The sequence below is a fragment of the Vulpes vulpes genome, chromosome 2 (genome assembly GCF_048418805.1).
Source record: "Vulpes vulpes isolate BD-2025 chromosome 2, VulVul3, whole genome shotgun sequence".
Classification (NCBI taxonomy): Eukaryota; Metazoa; Chordata; class Mammalia; order Carnivora; family Canidae; genus Vulpes; species Vulpes vulpes.
The window spans coordinates 1,330,447-1,352,035 of NC_132781.1; the positions used below are offsets into that span (position 1 = coordinate 1,330,447).

The 21,589-nt window shown below is 65.7% G+C and overlaps 1 protein-coding gene across 2 annotated transcripts in view; it reads right to left on the bottom strand.

Moving 5' to 3' along the window:
* The window catches only part of BAHCC1 (BAH domain and coiled-coil containing 1), a 53,359-nt gene extending 33,421 nt beyond the window's left edge, over positions 1-19,938 (bottom strand). For both annotated transcript variants that reach the window (XM_072746250.1, XM_072746245.1), the window contains exon 1: positions 19,649-19,938. In XM_072746250.1, the coding sequence (XP_072602351.1) occupies positions 19,649-19,823 (175 nt within the window). In that variant the 5' untranslated portion in view covers positions 19,824-19,938. The remainder of the gene's footprint in view (positions 1-19,648) is intronic.
* Positions 19,939-21,589: the final 1,651 nt, after the last annotated feature.

Below are 21,589 nucleotides of genomic sequence, written 5' to 3' on the forward strand. Positions count from 1 at the left end.
CCCAGGCCGCCCCTAGTCTCCCAGGGCCTCCCACCCCCGCACCCTCCCAGGGAAGTCCCGCCCACCCCACTCCTCCCGGGACAGTGGGAAGCAACTGAGTCCAAAAGTCGGGTCTGGATAAAGGATTTCTCCAGGAGCCCAGCCTGAGAAGCCCGCACCTTGAGCTCTCCCACACGGCGGGGGCAGGCGGCCGGCCAGGCCCGGGCTGGGCGGGAAGTGCAGCTGGGAGTCCCTGGGGCCGGGGAGCGAGGCTTGGCGGATGCTCGGAGGTGGGTCCCGCCCGCACGGGGTGTCCCCAGCCTGGGTGCTGCTGCGGCTGGCAGGCGGCCTCTGAAGACCCACTGCCCCGGGTGGGGGAGGTCCCGGGACATCATGGGTGCCCTGTTCTGACACTATCCCAGAAGGAGGTCCCACTGCACAGGTGGGGGGAACCTGGGCTCAGCGGCCCCTGGTCATGGCTCCAGAGCAGGGGACACCCCCTCAGCCCCCGAGCCTGGGTCTACCTCGCCCCTGTCTACACAGCCTCTCTCAGATCGAGGGAACCCTCAGGGGGCCCCTCAGCTGGTTTCTCGGGGCCAAGGAAGGGACCCGAACCCCAGCCCTGCCCCTCCCCACCCTGGGACCTTCGGGGCCACCCCTCCCACACCCACCTGACCTAACCCAGCCCCCCATGGCTCTGCAGCCCAGGGCCTGGTCCACCGGAGCCTCCTCCACTCTCCCCTTCAGGTTGAAAACACAAGAGCCTTGTCATGCACAAGTGAGGTCTGCAGCTTCGCTGTAAACTGCACACACGGAAGGAAGCGGAGGTCACCAGAGACCCCACTGCCCCGGGAGCACCCACGTGTTCTAGGCATTTGTGCACTGGCCCCGACAAAGGTCGCTGGGGACACCTGCCACTCCCTGCTGCAGACATCGCGCGCCCCGAGCCACCGTGGGAGACTCTCACGAAGACCCAGGGGGCCCCTCCCACCCCAAACCCGTCTGCAGTGCCAGGTCCCACCAGGGGCTCCCACACCCCTGGCCCGCAGGCCGGTCCCCCCAGCCTGGAACCTGTGCGGTGGGGCTCTGCAATCCTTGCTCCGAAGGGCTCCATGTCTTCCCTCCCACCCGGGGCCTAGAAGCTTGGAAGCAGCTGGAGGTGCCAGGGCAGGGTGGTGGGTGGCGGGAGAGGGCAGAGGACCCCGGAGCCTCCCCTCCCCTAGCTGGCTCTCACTGTCACCTCCACCTCCAAGGAGTCTGGACATGGCAACGTGCCTGGCCAGCAGGGGCCTGGGCAGACCTGGCTGCCGCCTCCCCAGCCCCTCCCGCCAACCAGTAGCCAGCCCCAGACAGAGCGTGAGCAGAGGCGGCCTGGGCCGTGGCCAGGGCTGGAGCCTCGCGGCCAAGTCTGGCCGGGAACTGGGCTGAAGGCCTCTTTCCTCTTGGCAAGGTCCTTGCCCACGGACTGCTGTGGTCACCGGCCCGGGGAGGGACAGTGGGAGCCCCGAGCAGCAGGGAAGGCCAGAGAGGTCCTCGGGTGGACACCCCCGCCCTCGGCTGGGCGCCCTCACCCCGGAGCCTTGGGCTCCAGCCTCTCAGACCAGGGGCTCTGCGGACCTCACGCATTGCCCTCACGCAGCCCCGGCCGGCGGCCCACCGTGGGGCATCCCCGTGCGGACACCGTGGTCCCGAGGGCGCCGGCTGGGGCTGAAGGAGGCCCATCCACTCCGAGGCCGCCCTGTCCCCCCCAGCGTGCCTGCCCAGGTGGCCGCTGCCCCGGGATTCTCCGTCACTGTCGTCACAGACGCGGCCCGTGTTCAGGAAAGGGGCCTGGCCGCCGAGCGGGTGTGCGCAGGGCCGCGGGCCGCCCAGGCTGTGCCGCCCCAGACACAGGGCTCCGGTCCCGGCTCCGGCACCGCCCAGGCTGTGCCTCGTACCCCACGGAGGCCTGGCCCGGGCACCCGGCTGGCTGAGAAACCGGCTCCCGAAGCCAGCATGCCCGGGGCGGGGGGTGGGGGGGCACACGACACCCCCTGGCGGCCCAGCTCCTCAGCACAGCCCTGACCCCGAGCCCCATCTGACCCTGCACCCCGAGGCCCAGACCACCTGGACCGGGAAACTGGCCCTCCCTGGCTGGCCCCTGCCCTCACAGCTGCCCCGGCTGGACAGGGCTGGGCTGCAAGGCCCTGAGCACCCCGACATTGTCAGGTGACCGCTGAGCCCCGCCTTCAACCCCGGGGCCTCGGTGCCGGGAGGCTAAACCCAGGGCCGCTCTGTGGGCCCGGCTGGGGTGGCCCCACGTGGCCGGGCACGCCCGAGGACAGCTGCGTCTTCCCCACAGCTACCCTCTGGCCAGGCCACCTGCCACCGCCAGGAGCTACGGCTGCTCCCACCCGAGCACAGGTGTTGCCTGGGGGAGCCTCCAGCCCAGGGCACTGACTGGTGGCCACGCACCCAGAGCTTGGGGGGCCTGGTGGCCTGGGCAGCCAGGTGCCCGCAGCACCCCTGTGTCCAGCCCCACCCCTGCACCAGGCCTGCGGGGGGGCCCCAGGGAGCCCGGCTGCTCACTGTGACCCCGGGCCGAGGGCCGAGGGAGCAGAAGGCGGGCAGGCGAGGGCCTCAGAGCTGGGCACAACCAGCGCTTGTTTCGTCTTGAGTGAGCCACGGGGACGGCACCCTCCCTTCTGGAAGCCGAGCTGTGTTGTGCGGAAAAGGCCAGGATGGCTGCGGCCGCTCCTGAGAAGCAAGCCTCCCGGGGCTCCCCTGGCTCCCTTGGTTCCCCGAAGCCCAGCGACTGCCGCTGGCATGGGACTCCCCGGGCCCTGCATCCTCCAGCTCCCACCCTCCCGCTCAGGCCTGCAGGGCTCACCTGGGCACTGGGGACACCCGAACCCTGGGGCCATCCCTGGGTCTCCCCCAGGACACCAGAGGGACAGGAGGTGTGCCGAGGGGCTGAACCAGGCCCCCAGGGAGCTGTCAAGAACGGGGGCAGGAAGGACCCACAGCCCAGCGCAGGGCCCGGCCGCACCCCTCTCATCTGGGACAGGGAGCGCGGAAGGACAGTGTCCAGCTGGCGACCAGCCTTAGTCCTGCAGGGACCGAGATGCTGCGGCCTGGGCAGCCTGAGGGAAAGCGGGTGGGAGGAGGGGGGCAGGGAGGGGCCGCTCTGGGTGTGCACGGGGCTGTAGGATTCCCAGCGACCGCCTGGAACGGTCCCGACAGGGCTGGACCCCACCACGGCCCAGGCACGTGACCGCGTGTGAGCGCCGCTGCACGGCCGCAGGTGTGCGCACGGGGCACAGATGAGCCCGCGTGTCCGAGGCACGGGCTCTGAGGATGCGCGCTGCACCTGGGTTTGGACACGAGGCACAAAGCACGCACGAGGGGCCCTCGAAGGCCTGCTTCCCAGGCCAGACTCCCGCCAGACTGGCCCCCTCGCGGGCCCAGACCCTGGCCTTTGGTTCTGTCTGCCCGACCCCCAGGGGACCTGGGAGGGGGCAGCGGGCTGACCAGCTGCCTGGGTCCTGCCCACCTCCTTCCTCCTCTACCCTGGGAGGTGGGGGCACAGCCAGGCTCGCTTGTGACCGAAGGGGACCCTAGCCTCTAGTCCACACCACACTGTAGCTCTAACACCCCCAGGCTGTTGGGGAGCAGGACCCTGACCAGGCCAGCTGCTCAGTCCCCTGCCACCTGGATCTAAAAGTGGCCCCAGAACTCGTGTGGCTGCTGGGGGACAGCTGGTAGGCCTGTGGCCAGGCCCACCCCCCAAAGGGCAGCCCATCCTCTCTACGGTGGAGAAGCAGCTTGGACAGCAAGGAGCCCTCTGGTCTGGGATGCCCCCCTGCAGGGCCAGCCTTGCTGGGCAGGCTCAAGGACCCACGCACCCACCGTGGGGACCTGGGGGAGTCCCCTCCCTCCGGCTGCAAGCTGGCCACCCCCAGGTGTTGGCCTGTCCAGCGATCCCGGCTGCTGTGCACAACTCTGAGATGGTGGCTGGACCAGAAGAGGAGCCTGAGGCAGGAGCCGGGAGAGAGGAGGGAGGGGGAGAGACCGAGGGGGCAGGGATGTGAAGCAGAGGCTGAGGCTGCGGGCCGGCCCAGCCCGAGGATGTGGAGCAGCCCAGGGTGAGGGGCAGCCGCCCAGAAACATGAGCGTGTCACATGGGAAGCCCCTCTCCAATGGCCCAGGAGAACGTTCCAGAAGCCCGGGTTGGCCCAAAGGCAGCGGTTCTCAGGCCATAATAGGAAAATTCTGTGGTTGCTGAGCCACCCAGCCGACCAACGTGGAGGCAAGATGACAGGGGAGGCCCAACCACCAACAGCCCAGAACTAATAAAAGAAAAGGAAAATCGGATATAAGTCTGGTTCTTATTAAAAGGGTAAATTTAGCCCTTTGGCTGGGCAAAGGGGCCGCCCTCGGCCTCGGGACGGGGAGTGACTCAGAGGGCCCCAGCCGGGGTCGAGGGTCCGGGCACGGCTCTCCTCCGTGCTCCCCTGCCCCTCACACAGCCTCCTTCCCTGCACCCTCCCGGGGCGGGGCGGGCAGCCAGCACCTCCCCCCCAGGACACCCCTGAGGGCAGGCAAGCGGCCAGGGCTGGGGGCGGGCTGGGGAGGTGGCCGGGGCCCGTCAAAACCACCCCTGAACACCCCCAACAGGCAGAGCGTCCTCGGCTGAAGCCCTTCCCTTCCCACCACCTTGAAAGAAGTCGGTGCCAGGAGCTGGAGGCTCTGGTGTAGACGCCGCACTTTGGGCTCCCGAGCCCAGCCCCCGGCCCCCAGTCCCCGGCCCCCCACCCCTGGCCTCCCACAGAGGGCCCAGCACACCTGCTGGCGGGGCCTGGTGTGACGTGCTCACACCAGCACAGGATGGGCCCCGAGTGAAGGCTCCAGGCCGGGGGTGGAGGGTGTAGTGGGCCTGGCCATCGTGTCTGCGTCGCCTGTCACTGGACCGGTGTCCAGGGGTGTGATCTTCCTCCTCCCACCCCCACCCCACCCCATGAAGGGGAGATCGCTGCCTGCACTGGGCAGAGGCTCCAAGGTCAGCACAGCAGGAGGCTCTAAGGGGTGAGGCAGGTGCTGGTGGAGGCCACCTGGGGTCAGGGTCACCATCCCATGGACCCATCCCTCCCTCCCTCCTTCCTTCCATCCCCCCATCTGATTATCCCCCCCTGGTAGGTAGTCACAACCCCCAGACCCAGGTATACAGTTACTCCCTGTCCTGCCACCCTCAGCCCTACCTGGCGGCCGCCCCGGCCATGTGCCCACCTGGGCGCTGGCTCTGAGCGGGGGCATGTGTGCTACAGCTGCCCTGGCCCCAGCCCCCTGGCCCCGTGCCCCTCGCCTGCTGGCCACAGAGGCAGTCCCCTTGGCACTCGGCTGGCATGAAACCTCACGGAAGCCGGCCTCTTGCTCCCGGCTGGTTCACCAACCCCTTTGCCGTCCTCAGTAAATGCAGGACTCTCCCTGCCTGGAGGCTGGCAGTTCCAGGGTGGGGCGCTCAGAGGCACCTCGTCTTCCCAGGGTGAGGAAGGTTGGCGAGCTCCCTCAGGCGACATCCCACATCCTGCCCCGGGTCCAGCTACCAGGCCCGGAGGTCGGGCTGGCCTGGGTGGGCTGGAGGGATCTGAAGACAGACCCGTCCCAGACTCCTAGCAGGGCTGCGGGCTGACCCAGGCACCTGCACCCACCCCCAGGTGGGAGAGGCACTGGTGTGCGTCGTGGGCTCCAGCGGAGCCGTGGCTGCTGGGCAAGGGCAGGGGCGGCCGCAGGCCCTGGGGTGCTCCGTCCAGCGGCTACCACGATGCGCTGGGGAGCTCCGCCTGGCTGCCGCCCGCCCTCAGGCCAGCTTCTCGTGCCTGACAAGGACCAGGGACCACGGGCCGGACCCCCAGGAGGGCTGGCTCGGCTGCAGCGTCCTGGAGCGGGGCCAGGAGGGCGGCCAGGAGGGGACCCGAGATCTGCACGGGTCACGCGTGGACCAGCCTCTGGTGTCTAAGAAAGAGAGGGCAGGCGGGCAGGAGGGCCCTCTCAAGTTCTGTAGGTCCCTGACGCCGGTGCCAACTGTCCTCGTTTCCCCACCCACTCCTTCAGATATGGTTTGATCCAGCCACGGGGGCTCTCGCTCCGGCGCCGCCCCCTCCGGGAGAACACGTCCCTTCCTGACTCTGTTCCTCGAGGCTCCGTGTGCACCCAGGCCGCCCCCGCGCAGGGCCCTCCACTAGCACCTGGCCAGGGCTCCCGGCGGCTCAACCCCCTGGGCAGCCCCCGCAGAGGCCCCGGGCCCGGCGCGTGGCCAGAGGGCACCGGGATGGGGCCGCTCGACCCCAAGTGCCCTGGGAAGCTGGTCCTGCCTCAGTGGTCAGCGTGTGGCCACCGTGGGCCCTGGCAAGGGGCCGGCTCAGGAGGGGCCTCTTAGCCCAGGGGTTTGCCCCGGGGGGGTGCGAGGGCTTGAAGTAGGAGAGACCAGCGGGAAGGGCAGGGAGCCAGGAGCAGCCCGGGGAAACGTGCACACACACCAGGGCGCGGACACGCGGAGAGGAGTCACGACGAGCACGTGAGAGCCAAGCCGGCAAAGGCTCTGTGGGATGTGAGGTTGTGGGACGTGAGATATGATGCTGGGGGCGGGGGTGGGGAGTGGGGGGGAGGAGGAAAGGCGGGTGTCATTAGGGAAAGATGCTGTTTATTTTGCAGGAGACGGCATCGCCCTGCAGGGGGGAGGGGGGGGCAGAGGAGGCCCACGTGACTCCCCCAAGGGCCCCGAGGGAGACCAAATCCCCCAGGGGCCCCTGGAGAGAGGCTGGATCCGGGCCTGCTCCCCCCACGCACCCTGCTCCCACAGACGGGTGAGCCCAGGGCCCCGGGCCCTCCAGGCAGAGACCTGCAGGAGCCCCAACTTCTGGCGCCCCCTTCCCACCCCGAGTCCCCGGGGCCAAAAGCAGGGAGGCGCTCGCAGGGAGGGCTGGCAGCGGGGTGGGGAGCGCCCGCAGCCCTGCAGCGGTGACGGTGACGGTGACGGTGACGGACAACCTCGCTCCCCTACCAGCACAGGGAGGAGGTGTTCTAACCTCCGGAAACAGCGTGAGGGGAAGGGAAATCTCAGCCCCCAGCGGTGACGCTCTGGCGTTTCTGGGGACTCTCGAGGTGCACGGGCAAGAGGAGCAGCTTCAGGGCTGGGGGAACACACCCCACAGGTCCACAGAGGGGCAGCCCTGAGGCGGGAGGGGTGGCCTCAGGGGGCCGCCAGCAGGAACTTGCAGCGCAGAGAAACCCCAGCAGCGCCCCTGCGTCCTGCTGTCCCCCTGCCGCCTTGGTGTCCAGCCCCGTGCTCGCCGCTCCCCACAGGCTGGGGCCTGCGAGGGGTGGGAGGGCTGGGGCGGAAAACCAGCCCGGGGAGACTGGGCTCCCGCACTGCTCCCAATGTGACCCCAGGGCAAGCGGGTGGCCTCACCGAGCTCGGCCACGTGGGCCCCATGCACCCCAGGGACGGTCCCTGAGCCTGAGGACTGAGCCCCTCCCCCCAGTTCCCACCCCAAGCAACTACTACAGAAAAGGCTCTGCTGCCTGAGGGGGAAAGGGGGCGCCCAGACAGGACAGGCCCCCCAGGGCACCGCCTCACACAGCCTCGGAGGGTCTGGAGGCCACCAGTGCACCATGACCTCTGGCTCCCCATCCCCAGGGTCTGGCTGCAGCGGGCCCAGGGCACCTGCTGACCTTGCCAGGGCAGACCGCACAGCCGGGAAGGGCTGCCCAGACGTCACAGTGCAACACCGCTGTCACCCAAGCCACAGCCTGAACCCTGGGCTCCGTCCGGACACTGAAACTCTAACCCGACTCATTCATTAGACACACAATTACCGAGTGCCCGCCTTGTGCGGGGTCAGCGGCCCTCGCCCGGGCCCAGCCCGGAATCTGAGGAAACCACAGGCCAGGCACCCTGGCCTCCAACAATGACCCTTGGATCTCGGTGACCCACACTGTCCTCGAGGCTATTTTGGGGCCAAGTCGCTGGCCTGCTGGTGGCATCTCTCCAAGGGGACATCTCACAGGTGGTAAGATGATGCCACAGCCAGCACGTCTGGCCAGCCAGGCAGCAGGGCCACGTCTGTCTGGGGGCCTCCATGGAGCAGGGGTCGGGCTCTGGGAGCCAGAGTGGGGTCACCGTGAGGAAGTGATGACAAGGTTGTGGAGCAAGGAGGGGTCTGAGCCGAGAGGGAGCGCGGTAGTTCTCCAGCGGCTTGGCCAGGTCACATGCGGGGAGCCGGGGAGTGTGGGCAGAGGCAGGGACAGCCCCCCAGGGCCGCCAGCTGGCCAGCAGTGGAACAAGAGTGTCTGGCATTGGCAGGGCGCTTACGGCCTCAGGACGGCCTCAGGAGGGACTCAGGTGAGCGGGGCTCCCGGTGACCCCTGACCTCTGGTATGTAACCCCCACCCCTTGAGCCCAGAGGCCTGTGGCAGCCACAGGGGGCAGGGGGGCTGGAAGGGGGCCCACCAGCACCAAGCCTGGAGATGCCCGCAGCCCTGGGGACTCCTTGACTCAGATTCCTGACCCACAGGAAGTGTGACACAATGACGCGTGCCACTGTAAGCTGCCAAGTTTGGGATGACTTGTCACACAGCGATAGCTGACTACCGCAGAGAGGGGAGGGAGCCCGGAGCAAAGGAAGAACCTTCAGGAAGGTAAAGGGAGGATCAGGACGGGAGTCAGCAACTCAGCAAACAGATCTGCTTCTACAGAAAAGCCAGAAATCCAGGTTTAGGTGGGAAGTCCCCCCGAGCCCCACCCGCCTCCTGACCTCGAGACACAGACGCAGATGCACCCCCAGCCCCCCCCCCCCCCGGTACCCCCCACAGCCTACTTCCCTTCAAGCCAGGCCCAAGGTCACCTCTGTCCCAGACCGCTGCGGGCAGGCACAAGTGGGCGCCGTGCAGGGTCTGGTCCCGTCCCCTGCCCTTCTGTTGGGGTCCTGCGGATCCTGTGGCCATCTCCTCCTCAAGGGCCCTTCGGACTCAGTCATTTCGGATTTCGACTACGTATCTGTCCTCACATCTGCGACAGGTGACGAAGGGTGGGATGGCCTGACTTCTCTCAATCTTACGTGTGTTCACATACGTTGACTTTTTAAGAGCTGGCCTAAGATGCTTTACAACTTAATTTAGATTTAATTCTAATGTTAATTTAAAATAAATTGAAAGCTTATTTTTAGGAGACCCACAGGGATGCAAAAAGTCTCAAAAAGGGGACTGGCTTCAGGCAAACTGCCCACGAGTGACCTGCTGGCCGGGTGGCTGGGGCACACGGCAGGCTGACGGCACAGGGCACCTGCCCCACTGGGCAGACCCGGCAGGCCCTGTGGGCTCCAGAGTCCAGCTCCTTCCCCGCGTCCTGCGCAGGGTGAGGAGGGCCGTGCACTGAGGCCAGGGACGTAGGGATCTGTTGTCAGCACCCCCAGAAGATGCCGCGGAGGCCAGAAGGGAGGTGGGAGCCCCAGTTCCTCCCTCACCTGACTCACATCCCTGCCCGGGGCCTGAAGCCGCAGCCTGCAGGCCGCCAGGGCCCCGGGGAGCGCCGCCCGGCGAGGAGGCGCCCGGGGTTGGTGCCACACGGTGCCTTCCTGAGCACACGTGCCAAGGCTACAAGGGTGCAGGGCCGGGACGTGAGCGCGGGCCTGGGAGGGAAGCGTGATGGGCGGGAGGGACCTGAGTGAGTCGCACAGGCTGGGGTGGAAGGTCTACAGGGCACAGGGGGACACTGGCGGCCCAGGGACCACCTGGAGCTCCGGGCTCTCCCCCCCCCCCCCGGCGGGTGGGCGGTGCAGGGGAGGGGGAGTCCGAGCCGCCTCCAGGGGTCACACATCTCCAACCCAGCACCTGGGGCCACGACACAGCCAGGCTGGGGGGCAGCAGCCCACCGGGCCTCCCAGCAGATGTGGGGGGCCGGCTCCACAGACAGACTGGGCTGGGGCTGCCCTGCAGAGTCAGAGGAGGGAGGGAGGGAGGGGGAAGCAGAGAGGGAGCGGGGAGGCCGGCGCTGACCTCGAAGTTCCTGGGCCTCATGTGCTCAGTGAGGATCCAGGGGCAGAGGACAGAGCCAGCAGCGGGTGGGTGACCCTCCCCACCTGCAAGTCAGTGGCCTGCGACCTCCCTAGGGGTCTCCCCAGCCTCACGCTCATTGGCCCAAATCAACCACAGGTGTGGGCGGGGTCAGGGTTTGGAGGCACAGAAAACGGGGGAGCAGGAAGGAGGCCACGCAGGGCACATCTGCGGTGGGGCAGGGCAGAGGGCTGGGGACTAGGACGGTGGCAGCCGGGGACAGAGGAGCAGATGTCTGGCCCCCGTCCCACTAGCATCTCGACGCACAGAAAGGAGGCCCTCCTCCCTGCTGACCGCCCGCCCGGGACCTGGCCCAGGTCATCTGCCCAGTTCCCCGGGGCCGCCCTGCCTCTGGCCTCGGACACTCCCTGTGGTCTCCAGAGAGAGACGCCGGCTGCCCCATGGGGCTCTAGGACCTGCAGGCAGGTCGCTCTGCTCACCCCAGGGGCTGCACCTCTGTCCCCACGAGGTCAAACCCCCATGAGAAGCCCCAGACACATCCATGAGCCCCACCCCACTTCCATGCCTACAGCCCCCAGAAGCGAGAGCCCACCCCGGTGGGCCATGGCAGGACCCCAGTGCCAGGGTGCAGGAGCCAGAACCCCTTTCCTATCTCTGTGGTCAAGACCACAAGACCTCAATGGAGAAGGGCTGGGGGGGCTGTGACCCATGAGGGAGGGGCCCCAAGTGCTTCCCTGCCTGTCCCCCGGGGAAGCAGCCCCTCCTGCAAGACCCAGGCAGCACCTTCTCTGCAGGCCCCTGGGCGCATCCTGGGCCGGGGTGTGCACACGTGTGTGTCCGGCCAGCTCCAACGGGCTCCTCGGGGACAGAGCAGGGGCCCCCAGCTGTCAGAAAGCCTGCGCACGCACGGCCAGTCCCGCCACACACACCTCCCGGGCCAGGCGTCCGGCCAGAGAACCAGGAGTCAGCTCCCAGGGCTCGGGGCCACAAAGCACAGTGGCCTGGGGTGAAAGGCCTGCCCCCACCCCCGCATGGAGACGCCACGGAGGGCATGGGGTGAGACCCCCGGCCCCGCCTGGGGGGCTCCCTTGTCTCTCCAGGGCCCTAATCTTGGCGAGGGGGAGGTTTGGCCCCACCCCATCCGACTCCACCTACAGCCACAGGGGAGGGGAGGGCAGCCCTCCCCAGCTCCCCCCCCTCACCCACCACTGCCCTATGACTCCGGTGAAGCCTCTGGCCTCTGCCCCCAGCCCCCGCCTCCAGGTGGGACTCTAACAGGGGGACAGCTCACTCTGCCAATCTGTTTAGCTCCGACACTTTTTAATATGTGGCGCACACAGCTTGGGAGCCTCTGCAAATGACAGGAGATGCTTCTGGAAGATGAGGAGACGCTGATCTGGCCCCTGGGAGGTGGCCACACAGGCTGGGGACACGCAGGGGGCACTGCCAGCATGCATGTCCCACTCAGCCCCTACTCAGGTAGGGGGACAGGGCACCTTGGTTTTCCAAAAGAGACCAAGGGTCAGGGCAGACCCTGGCATGTCTCCCATCCCTCTCCCCCTAACTCGGACCTCCCAGAGACGGTCCTTATCTGCCCCTTTCTCCGACGTGGCTGTGAAATCATGGGAGGAAAACCAAACGGGGCCGTCCTCACTCCCCCAGGCACATGCGTGCCACCCCGGCAGGGCACACGTCTCTGCCTGGGGGCCCCCACCACCCTGGGAGGCCCAGCCCCGGCCGGCCGGGGGGGGGGGGGGCACACCCGGGAGGACACCCACCCCGCCGGCAGTGGGCAGGGGCTCGTGCACCGGGCAGCCAGGAGGTCAGGGCCAGAGACGGGCTGGAGGCCCAGGGAGCCCTCCCGGGAAGGACAGGTGGAGTCTGAGCAGAACACGGCGGGGGTGGGGGCGGGGGGGGCCTGGGTGGAGCTGCCCAGCACAGGCACCCGGGGGCTCTGAGAACCTGAGGCCAGGACCCTCCGGGACCAGCTGTGTGACGAGGCCCGGGCAGCGGTGGCCGTGGAACTGGCTTGGGGGGTGGCGCCGGGGGGGGGGGGGGTAGCAGGGCAGGGAGCCCACTGGGAGTACTGGGGGCCGCTCTGGGAGCCACAGGGTGTCCTGCGGGAAGAGCTTCCAGGGTCCACGGTGAGACGGCAAGAGGGAGCTTGAGCAAGGCGGCCAGTCCCCTCCTGCAAGGGCGGGCCCCGAGTGGGCACCACCCTGGCCGGGCCGGAGCTCAAGGACAGAGCAGGTGGCGCGAATGGACACGGACCAGCGCGCACATTCAGGTCACCGGACAGCCGGCTCTCCCAGGGGCGCTGGAATGTGATTCCTTGAAGGCTGGTTGGGTGGGCACGTGCCACCTGTGGGCACGCGTGGGGCCCGAGGTGGGGGCAGCGCGGCCCCAGCCTGGGCTCCGGGCCCCAGCGGGCCTCCTCCTCGCTGTCAGCTGTGCTCAGCACTCGGGGGGCCGCGCCGCCTGGCCCTGGAGCTGCCTGTGGAAGGGAGTCCCTGGGAGGAAAGCCCCTGGCTGCCCCGGGGACAGGCCGAGGGACAGGCCGAGGGACCCAGCCAAGACCTGCCTTCCCAGAAGATGGCAGGGGCCGTTCAGTCCTTATGCAATTTGCCTCAGGCATCTCCATCTCTCTGTCTCTCTGTCTCTCTGTCTCTCTCTCTCTGCCCCAGGAAGGCACTGCTCTCAGGCCGCCCTGGGGCCCCAGCCAGCTGCTGAGAAGCCTCGATGGACAGCACCCGGGTCCTCTCCTCGGTCCCCCATTTCTGGAAACTTCCAGCGGAAAACCAAGTTCCTGCCCTGAGGCGGGGAGGGGCCGCTTCCTCTTTCCTCGGGGCCAGGCACACAGTGGGTCCCCCCAGCGCCCGGCACCGGCCTTCGCATCTGAAGACACTGGACTCTTTGTTGGGGGGCGGCGGGGGGGCAGGGAAGCCGACCCACCTGTTCCTTGTCTTCCCCTCCTCCCCCCACCCCAGGCCAGAATGAGAAAACCACTTCCTGGCTGATCCCATCTGGAACCTAATCGCCCGGACAGCTGCCGCGGCCCTCGATGCCAGCTCCTGGGCCCGCTCGGCGCTGGACGCCGCCCCGCGGCCGCCCTCGCCCCCCGCTCCTCCAGCGCCGTCCCCGTCGCCGTCGCCGGCCGGGCAGCTGCGCGCAGGGCCAGGGAGGCAGGATGTTATGTATTACAACCAACAGGGGCGGCCCACTGTCAAGCGGGCCCGCGTGATCTAAACGGTATATTATCCCATAAAAACGTCAGCGGGCAGAGCGGCAGAGCCAAGGTGCAGCGGCAGCGGCAGCCCCACCGGCCCCACCGAGCGCCGCAGGCACAGCTTCCTCGGGGCTGGGGGGAAGGGGTGGGGTGGGGGGAAGGGGGACCGGACTGGGAGAGGGGCTGGAGGGGAAGGGGCTGGGGGAGGGGCCAGGGAGGAAGGGCTGGGGGAGGGGGCTGGGGGCTGGAGGAGGGGGGTGGGACTGGGGGAGGGGCTGGGGACGGGGCGGGGGACAGGTTCTAGAGGCGCAGGCTAGCTTTGATTTTGTTGTTCCCCTGCAATCCCCAGTCTTTGGCCCCAGAGGTTAATGGGGAACAGGGGAACAGGGAACCGAGAGCTGCTCCCTGGTGGATGACAGGGGCGGGGGACATCAGACAGGTCACCTGTCTGCGTGCTGTGCTTTGGGGGGACTGTCTCCAAGGGGCATCCCGGAGAAGCCACCTCTCCAGGAGGCTGCAGGCCAGGACCAGAGGTTCGAGAACCTTCTCTTGACGGGTGGTGACGGGCCAGGCTGTCCTTGGACACCTGTCCTGGGGGGATGGTTTCTTCTGAGAAGCTGCCAGAAGTCACTCACAGGGTGTACACAGTGGACACGGCTCGGGCAAGGGCTAAGGACCCGAGGCCTGGGGAGCGTGCCCGCCGAAGGGCGTGAAGGGTCTTCTCGTGGGACTGATGACGGAGACCAGCCCTTCACGCAGGCCCTCGACGGGGAGACCGGGGCCCCTCTGAAGGACGGCACGTGCCTTGGGCTGAAATTAGGGGGCTGGGGGGGCGGTGGGAACCCCCGGGGGCTCTGCTCACGCCAGTCAAGACGGCGGCCACGCAGGGTCCAGGGTGCAGGGCAGCTCCCATCTGCTGGGGCCCAGAGGCCTCTCCCAGGGGGCTGTGCCTGCCCGTCACAGGGCGCTGCTGGGTGGACCCGGGGCGGGCTCCTTGGGCCTCCTGCCAGCTGTCCCCAGCGGGCCTTCTTCTCACCCCTGCCCACTGTGCTCCAGGAGGTGCCACCAAGGCCCCCCTCCGCCCATGCAGAAGCACTAGCTGGGCAGTCTCTGTGCTGGGGACTCCCCCCACCCCTGGAGCTGGACCGGGGGCGTCCTGGGAAGCGTGGTCTTTCAGGAGTTTAGGAGGGCCCGCAGAGATCTCCTGGGGGGGGTTCCACTGAGGCACAACCAAGGAACAGAAGAGAGCAAAGCGGGGGGTGCTCTGACCCTAATCCCCTGGTGGAAACTTAACATTCCTGGAAGTGGCTGAACACGGACATCTGCCGCCTGAAGACACCAGCCAACAACGCTGCATTTCCGGCCTCGGGTCCTCCCTGCAGTGGCTTCTCCAGCAAGCCGACCAAACTCTTACTTTGGCGGGGAGACCTGACAACTCCCTAGAGAGGAAAGACTTCCACCCTCCTGCCCCCACCCAGTCCTGTCCTGTCCTCCTCCTCTGACCACTGACCCCAGACACCAGGAGAGAGAAGCGCCAGCAGGGGACAGGGGTGCTACCTGCCCGGCTCCGGGAGAGGCTGCAGCGCATCCCGCACGCTCTGGCACATTATTTATGCTCACAGCCCGCTCTGATGACATATGTAAGTTGACAGCGAACATCCTATCAACTTGCTGGAGTGTATCTTGATTGTTAAAACACACTCTTAAAGGTGTACGATCATTTATCAAATTAAAATAGCCGCACCTTGCCTGTCTCTTTCCGGCCGCCCCCGACGGCCCCCTCCCTGCCGGCAGCCCCCCTCCTCCTTCCACCTCCTAGGCATCCGGCCTTTGCACCCAGGCCCTCCTCCTCAGGAGCCTGGAGGGACCCGAGCTCCCAGGGACCCCAGGCCCGCCGCCCCCTCCCCATCCCGCCCCAGGCCAGGGCAAGCCCACTAATCGCCAAGAAGTGACAAACGCCAGAAGCCCCACCAATTAAATTTAAACTCATGCAAAGCTCAGTGGCCAGTAAATTATTATTTTTATTAGCTTGAACCAAGTTCCCGTAAGAGAGAAAGTCAACTTGCTCCCATGAATGGCTCTTGTATAATTTATTTAACTCTGTGCTCTTTGCCAAAGCCTGGAATATTTTTAGCTCGTTCTGTTGTTGGATTTGGCTTTTTTATGTGTGTTTCTGAGGGGTATTTTTAGCCTCATCCGTGTTATTCTAACAGACTCCTATGCGTTCGGTCCTGTCTGTGCGGGCTGCTGAACCCAGTCTCGAAGCAGAGGAGGGAGATTTCTAAGAATAACCGGGCAGTGTTTGGGGGTGCGTGTGTTTTCCTGGGGAGATGGGCTCTCCGTACCGGGCCGCTCCCCGCCTCGCGGGCTAATTCGCTTTATTACTCACGTGACCTGAATATTCCTATAGGAATATCCTTATGGGCGATAATCAGACACGGGCAGGCCGAGCCCCAGTGAGAGAAAACCCACATTCCAAAAATGGCTTCGGCGGGGCCGCCGGGGTTCCCGGCTCTGCAGCGGGCGGCCGCTTTGATGTCTGCTTCTGTCACTTCCAGAGCAGGATGGGAAGAGTCTTCAGAAAGTAACTCTTTTCACACCTACTTAATGTTGGTAACTGTTGCAGAAACACCATCGTGTCATTGAGTTAATGAGGTATTTACGAAAATGTATTTTTTCTCCTTTACAAAAAAATATCACATGACGAGGGAGGGGGAACCTCTGATGGGGTCTTTTCACACTAGGAAATTATCTTTTTTTCCTCCAGTGTGTTTTGCTTTCTTTCTTTTGGAGGCTGGTAATCAGGAGCACGTTGAGCGGCGGAGGAGTCGGCCGAACCCCCGACAGAAGGGACCTGCCGCCCTGCTCCTTCCCAGCGTCCCCCCCCCCCCACCCGCAGCACCTGGCTTCCAGGCTGGGCCACGTACACCCCAAAAGACACGAGAGAGGAGGCAGAGAGGAGGACCCAGCCCACAGCCAGATCGCGGAAAAGCAAGACCCGCGTGGGCACCTCCGCCTGCCTTGGGGAAGGGCCGGGTGCTTCTGGAAGGCTTGGCCTCAGGGGGGATGGACGAGGAGGATGAGGGCAGGGCCCGGCCGGCCGGAAGAGGGGGTGGGGGCCGGCCTCTCCCAGGCCCGGCGCCTCTTTCTTAAGCGCCTTTCTTAAGTGCCGGGAGAGGCGCGGTCCCCAACCGCTCCAGGCAGTAGTGCTGATGAAAAATCTTGGGTTGATGCGTTGTTGATTTTCCTTTTTTTTTCCCCCCTAGATTTCACAGCTTTGCCTCCGGACCATCTGTATTAGAGACAAAATCTAACACTGCACTAAAAATAATGATTCCAAACATTTTAATTGCACCTTTTGGTGACAAGGTTACTGGAACAGCACTTTACCATAAAACCCTACAGCCCGATTACAAAGCTACCAGCACTTTCATTTTTAGACAGACAATGAAAGAAGCCCTGGAGCCCAACGTCCCATCAGGGTCCTCAGGCTGACATCCTGAGAGCACTGGGTGGGGCGGGACCGGCGGGCGGGCGGGCGGGGGCAGGGAGCCTCTGGGCCCAGCCCGGTGGCCGCGCCAGGGATGAGCCGCCCTGGGAACGCAGGGACTCCACCCGGCCGGCGGGACCCGACTCCCCATTAGACCTGGACACAGGAAGAAGCTGGGAGCGATTCTCCTTTCAGCGGGGCCGTCGCAGCGGGGAGGGGCGGCGGGGCTGCCGGCAGCCTTGGCCTGGCCTGCGGATCGGAGGCCATCCGCGGAAATGGGCAGAAAGTCCGCCAAACTAGCCATTTGGAAATCCGCACACAAATGGGGAAAAATTTTTTTAACTTAATTATACTTTTTTTCTTTCTAAACTAGATCATATATGGATACAGACCAAAGCAAAGTGATCTGGGGTATAATTCCTTAAAAAAAAAATTGATGTAGCTAAAATTTAAAAACCAATACGATATTCTGGCTTTCAGCAATTTCAAAAGGCTTTCAGCGGCAGATGTTTCTAGCTGGACGCCCGTTCGGCCAGCCTTTCCGTCACTAATGGGTCGGACACCTCCAAGCACAATAGGTCTCTCTGGTCCCCCAGGGGGGTGGAAATGGCCTCCAGGAACAAGGAACACGTGGCCCTCCGGCCCCCCTCTGAGGGTGCCCTGGGGACCTCCAGCGCCCCCTAGAGCACCCTGCGTAAGGGGAGGCGGGCTGAGTCTAGGTCAAGGACACAGACCAGGCCGGCGCCCACCCAGGATCTCCAAACCCAGCATGGCCTCTGCTCCAAGAACCACGTGGTCAAACTTGGAATGAGCAAGACAATGGTTCAGGCCACCCGACCACATTCCCACCTGACTTGGTGGTGCCTGCATCGGGCAAAAACAGCAAGAAAGGGACATGGCGGCTGACCGAGACCCGGCCCGGCTGTGGGTTGATGAGTGGGGACAGGGGAGCTGACGGGGAACCCCACCTGGCTGTGCCTCCCCAGAGAGGGATGGCCCTGGGGAAGCCTCGGCGTCGGGGGCCCTTCTAGACCCTTGTTTCGGCGGCGATGCTACTACCTGCCCGGCTAGCCCGCATGGCGGGCGGGGGGGGGGCAGGGGTCTGGGGGTGCAGCTGCTTCCTCCCATCCCCCAACCTGCAAGCTCAGCCTGCCCACCCTCAGCAGAGGCTGCAAGGCTGCAGCCAGGAGAAGGGGCTGGGAGGGAGGCCGCACCGTCCCCGCCGCCAGCTCGCGCCCCAGCCCCAGCCGCAGCCGCAGCCCCCCAGCGTGGGCTGAGCTGGGTGGGCAGCAGCTCCAGCGCAGAGGCAGGAGAGACACTTAACTTCAGGGACAGCCAGGACAGATATTTTTAAATCACCAATTTCCCAAGCAAGTACGTTTCCTCTTTCGAGTTATAAATCTAGAGAGGAGAAAAGAAGAGGGCAGAACGAGGGGAACAGCAGGAAGAGAAAGAAGGGCGGCCTCGCCGAGGGCGCGAGGGCTGGCGCTGCAACAGGAAGCACCTCTCGCGCGGGGCTGAGTCTCGGAGAGCCGGGGAGCCCAGCCCCTACCCTCCTGCCTCCTCCGTCCGAACTTTCTGAACCTCCACGCTAAAACCCTATTCGTAATTAGGCAATTTTGCATATTTTTTTCTTTTTAGGAAATTTATATTTCCCTTCCCGACTGCCCTCCCTCCTGACATCCTCCCTTCTCAGCCCGGCTCTTCCATCCGTTTTAATCCACACACTAATTGTAATCCCATTAAAGCAGATATAATTTTATTAGTATTCACAGTTCATCAAGCTAGCAATAATAACTGTTACTGCCAAATTAACAAACAAACAAACAAAAAAAAAAGCGGCAATGTTTCCGATGTTTGGAACACACTGTAAACAAAAGCCAGCCGGCCTCCGAGGCTGACCAGCAGGTCCGCACACCAAGCCCCAAACCACCCCTGCCAGCTCGGAGGGCGCCGGCCGGTGACCTCCGGGGTCTGCTGGAGGCGGCGGCCCCCTGGCTCCCCGCGGCCCAGCTCTGCTTCTCCCGTGACCCAGCTCAACGGTCACATCGGGGCGGCCCCGGAGGGGTCAGGGTCGCTCCGGAGGCCCGGGTCAGCCCTGCCAAGGACCAGCCCTCTCCGGAAGGGGAGGGGGGGACACTCAGGAGATCTCTCGGAGCAAACTGGCAGCGCGCTCGCCTGCACCGAAATCCCAAGGCAGCTCCCCGGGCCCGGGCCTGGGGCCGCCAGCCTGGGCCGCCAGCCTGGGCCGCGCTCCGGCGCGCTCGGGCCGGCGTTAGCAGGATACCAGAGGCGCCTGTCAAAGCACACGCAGCCCCTGCAAACCCATTCTCACCCTGACACTTCAAGGCTTTATATAGAAACAGGATTTGCTCGTCTTACCGCAGCAGTGCCCATTAGCGCTCGCCCCGCGCACACCGCCCTAATCCGCCGGCCGCGGGCCCCCCGCCCCCCGTCACAACAGCCGTTTTGTTCCCGCAGAAAGCGCCTCGTTGTCCCAGCCCCGGAATGTCTTAAGGATGTGAATGCAGCATGCAGAAAGGAGGTTTCCGGGGAATTTAGCTTTTTTTTTTTTTTTTTCCTCTTCCCCTAACCCCCTGCAGGAAGGGGTGGGGGAGGGGGGCCGGAGGGGAAAGGCTTTATTTTTAGCCGGCCCCGGGGCTGCCCCTCGGAGACCCCGGGGACCCCGGGGAAGGCCGGTGCAAACCGCGAGGATCCGCCTGGGGCCTGGGGCCTGGGGCCCGCCGCCGGCGCCCGGGCGGGGAAATGAAACCGAAGGCGGCTCGGCGAGCGCTCGGGGCGCAGGAGGGGCGCGCGCCCGACCCCGACCCCGGCCCCGGCCCCGGCCCCGGCCCCGGCCCCGGCCCCGGCCCCGCGCCCCGCGCCCCGCGCCCGGCACTGACCTGCGTGCGAAGCCATGGGCAGCGGCGACGGGAAGTACTTTCCGGGCTGGAAGTGCGCCGCGGGCTGCGCGGGGGGCCCGGCCGGGGCCAGGCGCGCGGCGGCGGCGCTGCGGTGGCCCAGGCTCCCGCGCTCCGACAGCAGATGCGGCGGCGGCGCGAAGTCGCGTCCATCCATGCCGGGCCCCGGCCCCGGCCCCGGCCCCGGCCCCACGCCGCCTCCGGGGATCAGCGCGGCCGGGGCCCGGGGGCGGCTCGGCGCGCGCGCGGGCGGGCGGGCGGCGCGGAGGAGGCGGCGTCCGGGTCACCGGCGGGGCGGGGGCCGGTCAGCACGCCGGCGGGCTGGGGTCCTCGGAGGGCGGCCGCGCGCCGGGCCGGCGGCCGCCGTGCGGGTCCATGGTCTGCGGAGGCAAAAGCACAAGACACTCGGTGACTCGGGGGCTCGGCTCGCCGGGGTCCTCGCCCGGGCCCGGGGCGCACCGGCCGCCCGCGCACGCCCCGCGCACACGCACCGGCCCGGCCGCGCTCGGCCCCTCGGAGCCCGGGGCAACCCGGCTGCAGCGCTCGCCGCTTCCCCTTCGCGTCCCCGCGGGTCCCTGCGGCGAGGGCGCCGCGGCAAGAGGCTGCTGGCTCCGCTGGGTGATAAAAACCCAAATCTGCGAAGCCATCACGCACACACACACACACACACACACACACACTCGCACGCACACCCTCCCCCTCCCCCGCTGCCCGGAGGTGTCTGGAGGAAAGGCCTGAGGTCCACGCTCGCCTCGCCCCCATTCCGAGGTCCAGCTTTTACTACATTCCGCTTAACCGAATAACCATGCTAATTAAGCGAGTAATTTTATTGATTGTAACTCAAGAGTTTTTTTTTTTTATAACCTTCTCTTTTCTGCACTTCTCCCATCCCCCCATGCGTCTTTCGGCCCATTCTTTAGAACCCGCCGCCCCCCCCACCCACCCAGGGGGACAACCCTCCCCACCCACCCACCCACAGCACCGAGGCAGGGCCTGGGGCCAGCTCCGCCGATCCCAGGAGCCTGCGTCCCCTGCCCGGGTCACCTGGGCGGCCACGCCGCAGTGCCCGGCCCGGCGGACCCGGGAGCTTCCCAGCGAGGCTGGAACAATTACCCCGCCCCCCAATCCAATTCGCCCAGGATCTTCCTCTGCGGACCGGGGGCTTTGGGGCGGCGTGGGGGGTGGGGGTGCCAAATGCTCTGAGGCTCAGAATTTGTTCCCTCTTAGCGCCCCAAATCGGCCACAGAATTTCTCCCTGCAGTGCCAGCCCGGGGTCGCCAAGCTGCACGCGGGGGTCTGCGGCGCCAGCACTGCCCACAGCCCCAAGCGACCTTCGCCCCAGCCCAGTCTCAGCCACCCCGGGGCTCAGTCTTGGGCTTCCACGTCCCGGCTGGGCCGCCCAGAAACACCCCCACCTCGCTTCTTCCAACCCCCACCCACCCAGGGGAGTGCACCGCCGGGCTGCGCGGGGAACGCGGGGCAGGCAGGGCAGGCGGCGGACACCGAGAAGCCGCACGCCCGTGTGCCCGCGTGGACCTCTTTCACTTTGCATATTTCCCCTCATTTCCTAAATCCGCAAAGCTGCATTGTTTGGGTGTTTGCTATCACCTCCAACAAAAGGGAGATGGGTGGTAGGCTCAAGATCCTTGATTGTGGACCGTGCAGAAAACCTGATTTTTTTTATTTTTTATTTTATTATTTTTTGCCGTCCCACCATGACAGCAGAGCCACGGAGATGTTTTCCATTTCGTGAATACCATTTTAAATTGCTATATTTAATGCTACGAGTTCGACAGCGTCTTATTTGCAGACTATTTTGTGTTTGATTTAATCTATAACCGAAAACATAATGTATTAAGTGAATACATATTTGCTCAGCTGATAAGCTTTTTTAATATTTATTCGGAGAACTTTTGCATTGTA